At 43.0% G+C, this 16,360-nt stretch overlaps 1 protein-coding gene across 8 annotated transcripts in view; it reads right to left on the reverse strand.

Annotated features, from left to right (window-relative positions):
• The window catches only part of DOCK7 (dedicator of cytokinesis 7), a 91,481-nt gene that overhangs the window by 27,101 nt on the left and 48,020 nt on the right, over positions 1–16,360 (reverse strand). For 4 of the 8 annotated variants that reach the window (XM_062497792.1, XM_062497794.1, XM_062497796.1 and 1 more), the window contains exons 15-28: positions 14,770–14,887; positions 13,953–14,023; positions 13,095–13,233; positions 12,818–12,919; positions 12,470–12,556; positions 11,482–11,713; positions 9,992–10,156; positions 8,375–8,544; positions 4,655–4,747; positions 3,391–3,480; positions 2,267–2,362; positions 2,031–2,171; positions 1,800–1,913; positions 523–693 (exon numbers count right to left, since the gene is read on the reverse strand). In XM_062497792.1, coding sequence (XP_062353776.1) covers positions 523–693; positions 1,800–1,913; positions 2,031–2,171; positions 2,267–2,362; positions 3,391–3,480; positions 4,655–4,747; positions 8,375–8,544; positions 9,992–10,156; positions 11,482–11,713; positions 12,470–12,556; positions 12,818–12,919; positions 13,095–13,233; positions 13,953–14,023; positions 14,770–14,887 — 1,789 coding nt within the window. The remainder of the gene's footprint in view (positions 1–522; positions 694–1,799; positions 1,914–2,030; positions 2,172–2,266; positions 2,363–3,390; positions 3,481–4,654; positions 4,748–8,374; positions 8,545–9,991; positions 10,157–11,481; positions 11,714–12,469; positions 12,557–12,817; positions 12,920–13,094; positions 13,234–13,952; positions 14,024–14,769; positions 14,888–16,360) is intronic. The other 4 variants (XM_062497797.1, XM_062497800.1, XM_062497795.1 and 1 more) reach the window with 1 other exon arrangement.

Consider the following 16,360-nt stretch of genomic DNA (forward strand, 5'->3'; position numbering starts at 1 on the left):
GTCTTCCCCTGTTAGGAAAGTTAAACCAAATAACCTTCAAAAGTGGATTGGTTAAACTTTTAACTCAAGGATGCTCTTATTCAGGCTGAAGAAGGTTTTGATTTAGTTTATGTGATTTTGCAACTAATTAATCCACATGAATAACACATTAATTCAAATTACTTTTTCTGAGCAGGCCAGGACTAAGCTGCAGGGAGCTCAGAAGTCCCTTGTGGAGCCAGAAAAGGGTAACACTGGACAAAGTATTTTCTTTTATGACTTATTTGTGTTTGTCCAATATAAGAGGGGACCAGGTCCCTAAGACCAGTGTCTGGTCATTTCCAGGAGAGGGATATGGGCACTCTTCCCTCAAAAATAAAAGAGCAAAAGCAATCAGAACCTATGTGGCAGGAAAAACTGATTTCTACCTAAACACTTCTAAAAATATTAGCGAGAGGGACTGAAGGTAGAGTGATAAAACTGCCTCAGAGGGCTTAATTCTCAGCACCAAGATCAACTTGCATTTCCCAAATTTCTCAGTACCTGGGAAGTGGCTGAAGACACAGATGGTGATGGAGATGCAGGTGGTGTGAGCAAGCTGCAGGGTAAATTCAAGGTGACATAGTGCTCATGGCTGCAAATGATGCGCAGGAAGTCCAGCCTCAGGGATGCCAGGTTGCTTGGATTTGTTAAGGAGTACAGCTTTGAAGACACCTGCAAAATCCAGCCCACAGCAATGCAGTCAGCACCAAAACAGAGCGTAACTGCAGGGTGAGTTTCCCTGGCCTACCCATGCACCCCAAAAACACTCCCAAAGCAGGAACTGGAGAGCTTGGTGTCATTAAATGGACACACCCATGTCCACAGCACTTTTTGGTGCTAGAGATTAAGTTCCTGATGTGCAGGAGCCACACACATCCCACCTATCTCTCAATACAAGAGCTATACACCAGTCATATTTAAATAACCAAATGAAGAACTGTGGACTTCACCTACTGGGGGGTTGGAACATGATGATCTTCAAGGTCATTTCCAACCCAAACTGCTCTTTGATTCTGTAATTCTCACATCCTATTGATTTCAGCAGGGAGTTGTGAGGACCACAGTGTGATGCACTAACAGTTCCAAGATGCAGGTTGGTTTTTATACATGTATCTTTTATGTATAAAAATACAATTAATGACACATAACACATGTAATATACAGCAGGCAACTTAAAATCTTAAATGCTCTTGCTGTTCCTTTGCCCCTTATAGAGAATGTTTTAGACTTTACAGGGAAAATGAGTCTAAGCTTAGACTCGCTCCTCACTGATCCCTTGTTATCTCCTCTGTACAGTGTCAGAATGATGTTTGTAGTCAAACAGAACTTTGTGGTTCAGGGTGATATCCTTGTCACACTGCAAATGAGGAGCCCTCCTTATGGGGAAGGACACCCTGCATCCCCCAAAGGATGGAAGAGGAGCTCAGTGATCAATATGTTCATCCAGGGTCACGGTGTTCTTAAGATACCACAATAGTCTGAGCTCCTTCACAGAACCTCCCAATAATTTTTGATTCAATTACTCTGAACGTGGTAGCAGAGGGAATAATTCTCCCCTTCCTGCTGCATGTCCATTCACTCCAGAGAGCGACTCCTAATTCACAGTTAAGAGTCCAATCAGAGAAGCATAAACCCTAAATAACCCCTGAGAATGCCCTGCTCTAAGAAGACGTGAACAGCAGAATTCTGTGTCCGTATTTTACTGTGTGTCCAGAAAAATTTAACAGTAACAGGCTCGGCCATGGTTCACTTAAGCCACAATGTTTATCTGCATTCACCTGTTTGTAGCAGGTCTTAATAAGAGAAAACACAAATCCTCTGTCCATGATGGACAACAAATCATTGAGGAAAAACGCGAGGCTGGTGTTGAGCCGCTCCACCATTTCCGTGTCCTGGAGAGAAGGAAGAGAAAACCAGAAAGCAGATGAAGAACCCTGTGTGTTTTCAAGCAAACAAGAGGCAGGAGGGCTGGTGGCTGAGCTGGGCTCAGTGTAATTGTTTGCCATCACCTTCTGGAAGCGGGAGACTATATCACCAGCAATTGTGCTGACCAGTGCAGCCACGTCATCCATGAAGCGCTCCGGGAAACGATTCTTCCTCAGCATATCCAGTTTGTCAGAAAAATACAGATGATGCACCATGCTCTTCACCTATTGGGATATAAATCACAGCACAGCCACTTGCAGCTGCTGCTGGTTCTGTTTGAAAGCAGGAGCTGGGAGACATCAGGGAGGTGTTTGCTCACCATCAGCTCGAAGAAGAACCAGGCTTGCTGCAGGGCTGCCTCCCGCACGCTCCCGCTGCACACAACCCACTGCAGGGCCAGCTCCTCGTGGAAAAGCTACAGAGTCAAACCAGAGTCAGCCTCAGCCTCCAGAGCAGCTCCCAGCACAGTCCCCATGAGAAATGTCAGCAGGGCCCATGGCAAGTATGGCAAACAATGAGTTAAGCAAACTAAATAACTGAGGACATGACAGCAGTGATGGCATCCCATAAAGAAATCCCCAGCTAACAATGAGGGATGAGGTTATGACATGTGATGTGAGAAACGTTTCACAGCATCTTGCTCCAGGATTGAATCTCAAGTGTCAAAAGAATTTTCCTCCCACCCCCAAGAATTAATAATTTAAAAAAAAAAAAAAGGGTTGGTGCTCAAATCAGTTTAGTTTAAAAAATCTACCTTTCTGCCTGGTCTGATTTTCGCAGGAAAAAGGAGTAAAAAGTGGACATATAACGTGATTTGTACAAAGATGTATATTTACTGTGAGAAAGGACTTACAACAGTAAGAAAGAAACATGGGGCTCAAACAGCTCTTGGATTTCTTTTCTCGGGACGATCAACCCACACACTGATGGTGGCAGTGGCCACATTTTCATTACATAAAAGCTCTGGCATTTTGCCTTTCTGACATTGTTTACAAGGTTCTCATTTCCTGTAAAGGAGTTTACTTTCAAACTGACTCCTATTCCCTTCTTGGAGTCTCTCTAGATTAACACCTGGATAATTGAGCTCAGCACACCAAGCTATCCAACACGTTTTCATTTTGCACACAAAATGTATCATTTACATGTCTAGACAGTGCTATTCATATTTTTTGAAAGCCAGTAATAAACTGGCCTCAAACACTATGGCCATTAAACCAGACAAGCAATTCCTGATCATTTAATTCTTCCCAATTCAATTCCAAATACTTCATATTTCCTATAGCCTGGATATTCAGAGGTGTTAAGCACCAGCAGTTCCTAATGACCTCGGGGGGATGGGGGGTGGGGGAATCAGGCTATAAATAAAAGAATAAATTGCATCATGTTTTCAGAATGACTTGACCTCCCTGCCCCACAATATCAATTGTCTCCACTGAAATCTACCTTTTTGGTTGGTAATCGTCCTGTTAATGTTTGTAAGAAACTTGACGTCTCAGTGTGCGAAGACATACGATTACAACTTCGATCCGTAGCCTACGGAGTGGAGATGAATGAATGATGACAGGACATTAAAGTTTGCTGTGGATGGGTTTTGCAGCTCAAGGACAACGAAAGTTTACAAAAATACTCTTCCAACCGTAGGGTTTTTACAGGCTTTTAAGCATTCTCAAACTCTTAGCCACTTACAGAGTGGGTCTAAACAAAATGACAGCAATTTTGATTGGTTATTTAAAGAACTGCATGTTCTGATGCACAAAGACAATGCTGCAAAGCATGAAACTTTTTCCATCGTTGTATTTTATCAACATGCACAGGGAATACTTGGAATTTCAGCCCATACCTCTCAATCTACCAGAGGCCAAGAGTGGGGGGATGTACCCACACCCACTCTGCTGCAGCCATGGGCAAGGAGAAAATCACTCAAGTTCAGCTTCTGATGGAAATAATTTGCCATGAGAGCAAGTGAACTTGGACTAAGTATTTTGGGAAGGCTGACAAACTGGGAAGGAGGAGCAGTTGAGAGGTACGTTCAAGGCAACCATGCAGTGGAGAGCAGCAGGCAATGGGGGCTAAATAAATAAACTCTTCCTGACTGAAGCTGCTGTTAAGTTTTCATACTTTGCAACACAGAACAATACAATTGGCCCTGGCAAATCACTGCCTCCAGCACTCAAATTGACAAGCTTTAAGAGAGAATCTCATATGTGGCAATCAATTTGGGTTCACAATATTCCACTCAAAAAAGTCATGAAGGATTATTGGACGATGAGTACTAAATGCTTGATGAGAATGGCAAAATGGTTCACGACATCAAAAGGAATGGCAAACATGGACAGAACTATGAAGCTGTGATTAATGTTCCCACTTAGAAATGTGCTCCACCTGAAGCTGAAACTAGCATGAGAGAAAGAGAAAAAAAGAAAACAAAAGCAGTCACAGCATTTACATTTCACAGACCAGCAACCACTGAAATGAAAGGAGGGGACACATTCACGCGATCGGAGGTTTTTCATGCAGTGTGGGGGGTGGTGGGGGAGAAGATGAGAATTTATAAAACCAAACTGAAAAGTTTTCAAATAAAAAATTAAGAAAAAAAAAAAAAGAAAGAAAGAAACCACCAAAACTGGAATATGCACTGAAAGGAAGATATTCTACAGGGAAACATCAGGGAAAACAAAGGCAGAAAAACCTCTACCGAAGACACCACCTGTGTTGACTCTGCACTTGGGCTGGGGTTGGATCCCCATGGGGCTGCTTTTGGACCACCAGTGTTTACCCAGGAATTGGAGCGGTCTAAGCCCTGGGCATGTAATAGAAAGCATTTGGGAAAGGAAAGAAATATTACACTTTGCATGCCATACAGTAGTCAAAGTTCAGTCCTTACAGACAATCAAAGTGGGTACACTGCAAACACATCAGCACTCAGAACTGTGGGAGCAGCCTGAGCTCTCAGGTGCCTGTCGAGACATTGAGTCCAGAGGATTATTTTATATCTCACCTACATACAGAACATTAATCCTGTCAACAGCTCTGCTCTGGCCTGTCCTGTCTCGAATGCCTGACATTCAAAACCTCTCCTCCTCCTGATTAAAAACCCACTTGTCCTTTGTTCAGTTTAAACCCATTCCCATGGAGCCAGGTGAGATTTACACTGTGACAGAGGAAAACTGGTGCTGAGATGTGAGGATGCTCTCTGAAGTTTCCAGCACCTTCAGGGTAGCCTGGAGTTCATAAGCTCTACAGTTCTTACAGAAATGCTGAGAAACAGAAGAGGCTATCAACCCTCACAGGGCTCCCTGCCCATGGAATTAAAGTCCAGAAATGCTGGCAGAATAACCCTGTGGACAGGATTTCACATGGGCACTCAGGCATTTCCTCTGGGCACTGTGGCAAAGGGAGGAAAGAGCACATACCTCTTCTGGAACCAACCTGTTCTGCCAAGCAAAACATTTGAAAAATCATCCTGCTTTTCAAAAGTTCAATCTAGCCTGTACTCCAAATTCTACTGCAATGGATCATTTTGGTAAAATTACTGTGGATGCCTCCTCTCTCAGCTCTCTTCTCCTTGAGACACTCAGAAAGAAGGAAAAATTTAAACTTGTGCTGTCACCCAGGCTGCTCCCATATGAGGAACATTCAGGGGGGTAGAGTGGACTTCCATAGGTCCCAGGAAGCAGCTCTGACAGACACAATTCCTTATCAATACCACACATTGATTTTGACAACCCTCACCTGAGTGAGAGCTTCCATCCTCATTTCTGTGCCAACTTAGGGCTTTTTCCCAATATATAAAGCAAAGGTGCAGCGGATCAGCATCAGCTGCAAAGTCCACCAAGCCAAACCATCTATTTCTCTCAGCAAACTAAAATCCACCTCAAGGTTGAACCTGGCGTTAGAGCTGTAACCTGGGATTCAAAGCATTAATCCACCCAGCTCCTCGAGGCACAGCTCAGCAGCGCTGTAATTTTGCTTAAGATGTCCAATAAAAAAAATACTGAACACATAAGGAGAGTGTTTTAATCTCAATTACTTTTTGGCAGGAATAAATCAAAGCCCTGTGCCCTGCTCAGCCCCATAAACATGCTTTATTTTGCTCACAGTGATTTAAAGTCAAAAGGGCTTTGCAAAATGCTGAACTAAGCTCTTGCTTTGTAAAATCAGGTCTAATTTTGAAAATGCCTTCATCTCCCCTCATATTTCTCTCTCAGGGTTTCCTAATTTTGTTGCTCTGGTTCTGAGGATAACAATTAAACACACACTGTGTTTACAGATGCAAAAGCCATTTGGTAAAAATCTGGAAAGGAAAGGATTCTTTCCTCTTCAGAAAACAGAAGTGTACAAGAGCTTCTTAATGCTTGGCAGATTCACTCCAAAGTTCCCAAAGCTGTTGTTAAATTCTGTGCTGTCCCTGGGGTTCAACCTGCAGCTGGGTCTGTGCAGTAACATAACCCACATCTGTGAAAATCCACTGGCAGAGAAATGAAACTCCACAACATCTTCTGGGTCTTTTCCCAGCACATTGCCAGCATTTCAGGATCCCTTTAAACATGTCTTTTTAGACATTTAATAAATTTTCTTTAGTAGGGAATAAAATTTACATGGCTTCAATTCACAAATGATGGCAAAACAAGTGATAGACCTAAGACTTCCTATGCTGTGACAATCAATGGAAATCTTCCAAATCCTGTAGTTTTCAAAATGAAGTAAGAAGGAGATAATGGAGACTTAAAGCACTTATACCACACCTCTAAATACCTTAGAATAAAATAAAAAATAACACAAGTCTGGACTTCGAAGACTTCCCTCAAACAACAAAAAATCCCACAATTTGAGCTGTTTTAAAGCAGAAAACTTCCTGTGATGGGGAACCTGCATTTCAATTAAAATCTATCAGGGAATATTCCTTAACACATTACTTGGAGAAACACAATAGGGATTTTTTTCACCCTTTTGCTCATGTCAGCATCTCAAGAAGTGTCTTTTCTTTTGTCTATTGATACTAAGAAACAGAAATAATTATACTCAACCAAAAGTCTGTATAGCCAGACTGAGGTTAATTGCTGATGCTCAGACTACCCTAAAGGAAAGTTTTCCCTCAACAATTATCCACAGGATAGGTTTTCCTTTAAAGCCTGGAGCATACCTCTGGAAGAAAATCTCTCTTCATTTTGTATTGTGACATTATTCACCAAGCCAGCACACGTTAAACTTCTGATAGCCTGGGTAAATTCCATATGCACATCAGTGCCTGTGGCATTTCACAAAAGGTCAGGCTTGTTTAATTAGCAAGATACTGAAGTGGTCTTTAAAATATTTCAAGAGTTCTAAATCCAGACTTTGATGTAAGAAATAATCATTTGCCTACCCACAATTCTTCAGCCTTTTATTTGGTCAGCAAATGATGCTGTTATTCATTTAAAATTGGTAACCTCTTTCTCAAACTGTGTTTTTCTTGCTATTATAAAACCCAGCATCAGCCATGTCAAGCCTGTCTGGTCCAGGTGGTGACTTTGATAAAAACCTTGCTCCCCAAAATTCCAAAGGAATTTAACAACTCCCTGAAAGGGTTCAGGAATTCACCTCTGCTGGAATAGTGAAAGGTCATGGTGGGAAAGAGTCTCATCCAGGTGAAGTTACCACAGTTTGAAGAATAAAAAAAAAAAAAATAATAAAAGAGAGAACTCCAAAGCAGCTCAGGCACCCCTCTCAAGGCAGGGAATTACCACCACTGCTTTGTCCTGGTTCATCCCATCTGTTTAGGCACAAAATTAAGGGCCCACGTTGGGACTGTGGTGGCTCTGTGTAGTGAGAAGTCAGCAGGAGGAGCTGGATTTACTGATCCCTCAAGAGCCAGAGTACAACCATGCTGGATGCTCTGCATCCACACTGGAATGTCACTCTGTGGGGAGTCAGTGGGAGCCAGTCCCCCTGCAGCTCAGCTGGCCAGACTGTGCCTCTCACCAACCATCCCAAACCCTCTCTGGGCCATGCAGGGAGCAGGAATATTCCTGCCGTGCGCCAGACACCCGCTCTGGACACAAGGAGTAGAGAAATCTGAGCAGCTGAACGGAAAGAAGGGAATATGGGGTTGGGAGGGAAGAGTGGGGTAAGAGGGTGCAAGGTTTGGAGCGACACAACAGAGCTGGGCACAGGATTCAGCTGCTGGCCATGCAAAAAGTGAGGGGCAGACAAATCCAGAAGGCCTCCTGCCCTCAGAAGCAGCACTCCAGGATGGCTCCAACAAATCAGAACTATTTCCAAGGAGCAGTGCTCCTGTGGTGCCAGCAGCAACTGCCAGGAAAGGGCTGAGGAGGAGCTGGGACAACCCCCAAGCCCTTCCCTGGTATTGAGGAAGGAATGGGAGGTGCTGGGGCTCTGAGGGTCCCCGGCAGGACAGACAGACAGACAGACAGACAGACAGACGTACCTTGGTGCCAATGATGGAGCGCACCTCATCGTCAGGTGAGGTGGGGGTGCCGGAGATGTCGGGGTTGCTGTTGCTGAGGCTGCGCGAGCGGTTCAGGTTGAGGCTGGCGGGGCGCACGGCCGACCTGGCCATGGTGGCATAGTGCACTGAGCCACCCAGGCCACCGGGACCTGTGGGGACATCTGCTCAGCCTGGCCACCCTCTATCACCCAGACCCGCTCAGGACAACCAGCCCTGTCCACTCAGTGTGACCATCCTTCATCACCCAGATCTCCTCAGGACACCAAGCCCTGTCCACTCAGTGTGACCATCCTTCATCACCCAGATCTCCTCAGGACACCAAGCCCTGTCCACTCAGTGTGACCATCCTTCATCACCCAGATCTCCTCAGGACACCAAGCCCTGTCCACTCAGTGTGACCATCCTTCATCACCCAGATCTCCTCAGGACACCAAGCCCTGTCCACTCAGTGTGACCATCCTTCATCATCCAGATCCCCTCAGGACACCAAGCCCTGTCCACTCAGTGTGACCATCCTTCATCACCCAGATCTCCTCAGGACACCAAGCCCTGTCCACTCAGTGTGACCATCCTTCATCATCCAGATCCCCTCAGGACACCAAGCCCTGTCCACTCAGTGTGACCATCCTTCATCACCCAGATCCTCTCAGGACACTCAGCCCCACCCAGGCCTCCCCTGCCCAGCTCTCCAGAACAAAAATAAAATCTGTTTTATCCCCTGGGAAGCAGGAGGTTCCCTGTGGGGAGCTAATGGAATGATTTCCATACCTCACACTCAGAACCTACCAAAGGTGGGCACAGTTTTAGGTGTAAAACCTTCCCAAAACCTCTCAGAACTTTCCCACTCTGTGCATGAACATTCCTTCCAAAGCCTGCTTTTCCATGGCTGTCACTCACAGCATCTCTTTCCCATCCCTTGCTCTCAGCAAGGCTGGGATTAATTTGCTTCCCTCCTGTAGCCAGACATGTGTTTTCTAGCATTTTACACTCCTGCTTTAGATAAATAATGTCTGTATTTTATATGTATACATAAAAATAAAAACATGATATACTTATCTATATATTAAAATCTGTAAAATATTATATAAATAATAAATTCAATGAATTTAGGCTCTATTTCTGGAATCAGCCCGATTTTGGTCATCAATTGCAATGGTAACAAGAGTAAGTCTTTGTTTAATTGATGGATAATACCTTTTGCATACCTATTCTACCCAGCCAGTGTTTAAACTTTTGCTGGAACTGGATTAAAGTATAAAAGTTTTTGTGAAAGAGACTGGGAAACATGACAGGCCAGGAGTGCATCACACCTGTCTCATTAAAAAAAAAAAACTAAAATCCCAGTTTTTTGCTGTACTTCATGATCCTTCAGCAGTGTCAGTTACTTAAAATCACCAAATAATTAAATCTCTGACACGACTAACAGTAATCAAACTCATCTTTTAAGTGGCTACACTGGCAAATTAATAAGAGGGCCCTGCAGGGAAGCAGCCATGCAGCTGGAGCTCAGGAGTACCTGACAGCAAGTGACTTCTGACTTCTTTGAACAAACCTGAAGTAAAATGGAAAACAAAAACAAAAAAAAAAAAGAGCTACCTGGTGATGGTGAGTTGGGATAGGTGTTGGGTAGGCGAAAAACATAATAAATATAGGAAGCAAGAAGGCTGTTCCTGCCATGCTGGTCCTGGTTGCCATCCAAGTTCTTGTGAAGTCTGTTTATAATCGATGCCATTGCTTCAAAAGATGCTTGGCCCAGGTTGACTGAAAGCAAAAGGTGAGAGTTTGGTTTAGACTGCAGCAGGACCCAGGGGAAATCCTAAATGTGCTGTTCATCCACCTCCTGTAGGGTATTTGGTGGAGCTTCTTAGAGCCTAGCAAGCACTTCTATCCCAAACTGAGCCTGGTGTTTGAACCTTGTCTAACCAGCCTGAGAGCAGGTCAGCTGTTCCAGTGATCAACTTTTGTTAATAATAAATTTAATGAATTTCCATTTCTGGAACCAGCTCAACTCTGGTCATCAACTGCAATGGTAACAAGATCAAATCTTTGTTTAATTGATGGATAATACCCTTTGGGTATTTATCATGCTTTTCTCAGTTAATTATTTCCTCTATTTAAGCCTTAGCCAAAAATACAAACTGTATCACAAAACAAAAATTTCATTTTGTTTCGAGAAAAAAGTTGTTCTGAAAATGAGCACAAAAATCTACACACAGACTGAAGCAAATATTCTAGAAAAATTAAGGATAAAGAAGACAGTAGCTAGAGAATGAAAATCTTATTTTAAATAAATCCAGTCACTAATGTCCATAACACTCCATACAAACCAACTAAACCAATAGAGAACACTGAAATAGTGAAAGAACATTAAAATATAAATTAAAAATGCAGGTAAATTCCTTTGCAGAAAGATTAAATAAATAAATAAATGATATAGCTAAGAAAATATTTTTACAAGTATTTTTAAAGCAGTCTTAGATCCTTATATTCCACCATGTCCAAACTCAGGTTTCCTACCAAAAAAAAAAAAAAAAAAAAACCAAATCAGGAAAACCTGCTGTTTTAAATACTAAGGATCTAATCCTGATTTAAACTTGAGATTTTTTTTTTTTTTTTGCACTGCCAGAGTTTAGCCCTTCACAGGGAGCAAAAGAAGGGATTATTCATGCTGGCAGTATCAGATCCACAACAGAAACATGCAGCATGTGTATTTTCCTAACTTTACCTACTTTCAGATTTCCAAAGGTTGTAATCCCTACTTTCTATCAGGATGGAGACATTTTAACAAGCTCCAGTGCTAAAAACATGCTGAGCATCCAGAAAAACCAGGCTCTTTTCTGGTGGCTCAATTTGGACACCAAATTCCCAGTCCTTCTTAGAAGCTTTCTATTAAATATTAAATATTGCTCCTGTGTATATTACCCCACATCTGGATGCCAGCATGTTTTATTTGGGAGACACTTGGTATATTAGTGGCACTAAAATAAAGCATAAAAATGGACTTTTTTACTTCAACATAAATATGATAAAATTGGAAGTGTCAAACTTTCAGCTATGTAATTCTCTATAAAACTTAAATAAAATACCTATTTGGCCTGCAATGACAGGAGGTCTTACTACCAGAAGGATCAGTTTGTCAAGCAGGAGATGAAGAAATCGCACTACCGGCTCCAGTTGAGAGGAATTTAAAGCTGAAATGCTGCTCTTCAGTTCATTTTCCAAGTTGTTTTCCATAATTCTCATGTCTCCTATTCGCACAGGGAACATGTGCTCATCCAGAGCATGGACAAGTGCAAAGAACTTGTCGAGGTAAGGGTCCTGCAACAAGCAAACAGCCAACAATCAGCAAGAATCTCCAAAATATCTTCATTTGCTAGGGATTTGTGTCTCATGGATGGGTTCTCGCCCTTATTTTTCTATCTGGCCATTTAATCTCTCAAAATTAGCAGAAATTCAACATATTTGAGAGATCTGTCCATATTTAATTCTAATTCTAGTTTAAAAGTTATCAAGGCAAAACTAGAGGACCCACAGACTGTTGTATTCTTAGAAAAAACAGACAAAAAAGCACTAAAATCACATTACTATTTACAGCACGAATAAAATAACACAAACCCCCTCAAAATGACAGAGTGGAAATTAATAAAACAAAAGCTGAAATGATTAAACAAAATGACTGTCATCTTTATTTTCAGATCAAAGACAGACAGAGGGAAAATATGGGGAGAAACAAAAGAGGAGTAGGGGAAAGGGCAGAACAAGGAAACAGAACAAGAAAACAAGGAAACATAATTTGCCTGCTGTGTTAGAGGTGTTGTATCAAACACAACAGTCTGAAAACACTGTTGGCCATTCACCCCCAAGTGAATAAAGGCCAAACCACTCATATTTTTAAGCAGAACTTCTCAAATATACTCACAGCAGAATGTGGAAAAACGGGTGTGCTGGCTCAGAACTGAAAATGAGATTGGAATTTCACTACAAGGGATTGTTACACCCTTCACAGCATCAACTCTGACAGTGTTTCAACTGCCAGGAGATTATTTTATTCCAGTGACTGCTCTTGACACATACCTGAGTGTGGAGGGATGACACAGCAACAACTTCCACGTTGAAAACCCCTTTGTGGTTATCCACCCACTTCATCCCAGGGAGGGGAACCTGCAGGTTGAAGGAAGAATGAGAGAGGACGTGACACAGAGCAGAGCTTATGCTCTGCTAATTACAATTTAATTTGCTTTCATTTCTTTTAGTCAGATCACACATGCACATAGCCGAACACAAACACTAAGATTCTGCCTAAATGGAATGGTATTTAAGAAATCAATAAATGCACACACACAGATATGCACACATACACACATCCTCTCATTTTTTCTCACGTGTATTCTGCTGGTTTTCAGCAGGCAGAACTCAGCTCACCTCTGGGGAAAGCACTGAATAAGCCTGTGGTGGCTTTTCCAATGACACAGGAAGACAGAACTGACCTGTCTTTAACCTGCCATTCTGAAGCATCGGGATCCACTGGGAAGAGAAGAAAACAACAAAACCACACATTTCTTAAGGATTTCTTTGAGCTTTTGCCAATTTCTCAAGCTCTCCAATGGGATATTTGTTCACAGGGATGTTGAACAAAGAGCCAGCAAATGCATTTCAATGAACCCTGTGCTGAAAAATCTAAGGATGGAAAGAAACTCACGGTGTAGCCAACTGGAGTCTCCAGGGGTGTGTTCTGCTTTTGTTGGCAACTGACGTGGTAGAATGTAAAAAGCAGGTGGTGGTGGTCTGTCAAAGTGGCTGGAAGCTTAATCTTGATTTCCTCATGAAAATCAGGAGATCTGTGCAGAGAGCAGAGCCTCAGCTGAGTCACCCACAATGGTACTTTGTGCTCGAGACTGAACCCTTTGAGTCAAAGGATCTGCAGGGAAGGGAGCATGTGGGCTAACTCAAGGGATTGAAGTTCACTATCTGATCCCCAAGGACTGGAAAAACTTCTAATCCAAAAAAATAAAAAAAAAAAAAAAGAGCAGCCTCTTCCTCACACAGGAACTCTGAACCACATAAGCAATAAACATTTGTCTCAATGTGGACACTGCCACAACCCCAACCTGCAGGACAGGAATCTCCCCTGGAACATCTCTCCCTGGCACAGCTGCAAAGCCAGGAAAATATTCCTGCTGGTTTCAGCACTCCTCACCCCAGCTGCAATGGAATTATTTTCAAAACCAAGAACCAAGAAATTCCAATTTGTAGCTAATGTCTAGAAGGCTCTAAGGAAACAACAGGGGCACCTGCTACCACAAGTTTGGAAGATAAATCTTCATGACTACTGACTGGAGTTGTACTTGGAGCATCTGCTGAGCTGGGCTACGTGCTCAGGATCACACAAAGCTGGTTTTGTACCACAGCAAACAAAGACTCTGTCTCCCAGTGGTCACGAAACTCTTAAGGACAGCATCAACTGGCACTGCAGTCACTGTGAGTGCTGTCCAGACATTGATTGTTAAATAATTAACACCAGTCACTGGTGAGTAATTGCACCTCCACACTGTTTTACCTGTTGTGATACACCACAGCTGTGTATGCTTCTTTGGAAAACTCAGGACAGCTGGATTTGCCAAAGATGACCTGGAAGAAGAGGAAAAAAAAAAACACAGGAAGCCCTCTATAAAACTGCCAAGAATTTGTTCCATAATCCTGCAGACACATTTAGAGCTCCATTTATGGTGCACCTGTACAGTTACACCTGCTTGTTCCCTGCCCCTTCACTTACAGGCAGCACTTCACTCAGTCACTGAAAAAGAACAATTTTAACACCTCCAGTGATACATGGACACAGACATGGCAGAAGAACTGATGGATGAAAGCACCCCTGCACAGATCCCTTCTGAGTGGGGATCACTGCTGGCCCTGAACAAAGCTGTCACCTTTAATTTTTTTTTGTCACAGAAGCAAAGCTTCTGTTCCAACCACGATCAATGTCTGCTGCAAACACAAAATCCCAGGAGTGGGTTAGGTTGGAAGGGAATTTAAATCCCATCTCAGGAGTGAGACAGGGACACTTTCCACTATCTCAGGCTGCTCCAAGTCCCATCCAACCTGACCTTGGACACTTCCAAGCATGGAGAATCTCTCTGGGCAGCCTCTGCCAGGGCCTCACCACCCTTACAATCAATAACCTCATGTTAAAATTCCAGCTGCTCCACTGTTACCTTGCAAACTCTACACAAATGCACTCTTTGCTCTGAAATACAATTTTCTATTCTTTTGAACTCGTTCTTTTGAAATGCATTTCAGTGAGGTTTCAACACAGAGGTTTCCTGACTGCAAGGAGTGGCCTGCCCTTCCCAGGGAGCACAGAGCTCTCTCCTCACCGGCATGGCATTGCTGGGATCCTCTCCATACATGAACTGCACTTTCACTGTGATATTCCTGGCAGATCCCTGGCGGTTGGCGAAGTTAAGGCTCTGTGGATACACATAAAGGAGATTCCTGCAAGAGACAAAGGCAGCAGGTGATGAGAGGGGTCACACCTTCATTAATGCTGTCATTTAAACCTCTGTGGAAAAGCTCCAAGTGAAGGGTTTGACATTTTCCTTTCTCTCAGATGCAGTGCACACCCAGACAAACAATTTGTCTTTGGTAATGACCCCTTATTTCATACATCAGAAGACAAAAATTTTAAACTTTCATCATATTTTGAAACTGTTCTTGTTTGGAAGGGTACTTGAAAAACCCATCTAAAAATTTCCCAGTGATTCTACAATCTGATAAGTTGAAGTGGAAAGAAAACATATGAATACGAAAGCTTTATTTACCTCCACTTTATACACTTTATTTGCTCAACACAGAGCAGCTGGTTTCTGTTAAATACCTTCCTTCTTGTGGCCTGTCTTTTTTTTTCTTTTCTTTTTTAAATCTCCTGACATCAGGATGACTTCAGGTTACATTTCTCCTCTGAGAATGGATTAAACTAAATGGATAGGTGTAGCTTCAGGTAATGACAACACTCCCAGGTATCTAAAGAACTGTTTCAAAGTCTGAAGTAATAAAGTGCTCATCACATCCAGAGGGAATGTGGCAGGACCTAATGGGAAGAAACTGCAGCACAGGAGATTTAGGTGAGGCACAAGGGAAAACGTTCTGGCTGTAAGGAGAGTTAAAGCAGTAGAACAAATTGCCTTGGAGGGTGTGAAACTTCCATTTTCTGGTGATTTCTCAGGACAGGTGAGGCAGACACTCTCCAGATGGGTTTAAAGACAACCTCAACCTTCACTGGGCAGGGGAAACTTTCTGGAAACTCCTTCCAGTCCCATATCTCCAAGTCTGTGATTATTTTAACAGCCACAAGATATGCAAAATTCTGCAGTATTTCCTGTCCTCTGGCCCCTGCTGGGCCCTTGCAAATAGGTGAAAGTTGGATTCAAGCTTCATCAGCAAAAGTGTCCACTACAAACCCCTACCTGTCTTTTGTGCAAGTAATTTAGACCTACACAAAAGCTCCTTCATGTTCTTTTAAAGGAAAAAAAAAGGCAACATCCCCCACAGACTTTTCCACCTCAACACTCAGTTATTCAAAGGAAATAAACATTACTTTGCTGCCAAACAAGTCTAAATGTATGAATCATTACACATCTTTAAAAAACCAGCTGGAAATCCCCAATTCATCTCCCACACAGCCCTGCCCAGCACACCAGCATCATTCCTCCTGGGCCAGCCTGGCTCCTGCAGCTCCAGCCAGGGGATGCAGGAGGGATGGTTACATGGAAGCTCAGAAAGGGCTCCAAGTGCTGCCTCTGGCTCCCAGGGATAAAGGACTGGCACGCTGCATTCTGCCCAAACACTGCAGAACCAACCCTCTAACACCCCTGGCTTGTGAGGGAAGAGGAAAAAGAGGTTCCCTTCCCTCTGGGAACTATTCTGTGGGTCTGAACACAATTTGTAAGTAGTTTCCAACTGTTCCTT

The sequence above is a fragment of the Cinclus cinclus genome, chromosome 8 (genome assembly GCF_963662255.1).
Source record: "Cinclus cinclus chromosome 8, bCinCin1.1, whole genome shotgun sequence".
NCBI lineage: Eukaryota > Metazoa > Chordata > Aves > Passeriformes > Cinclidae > Cinclus > Cinclus cinclus.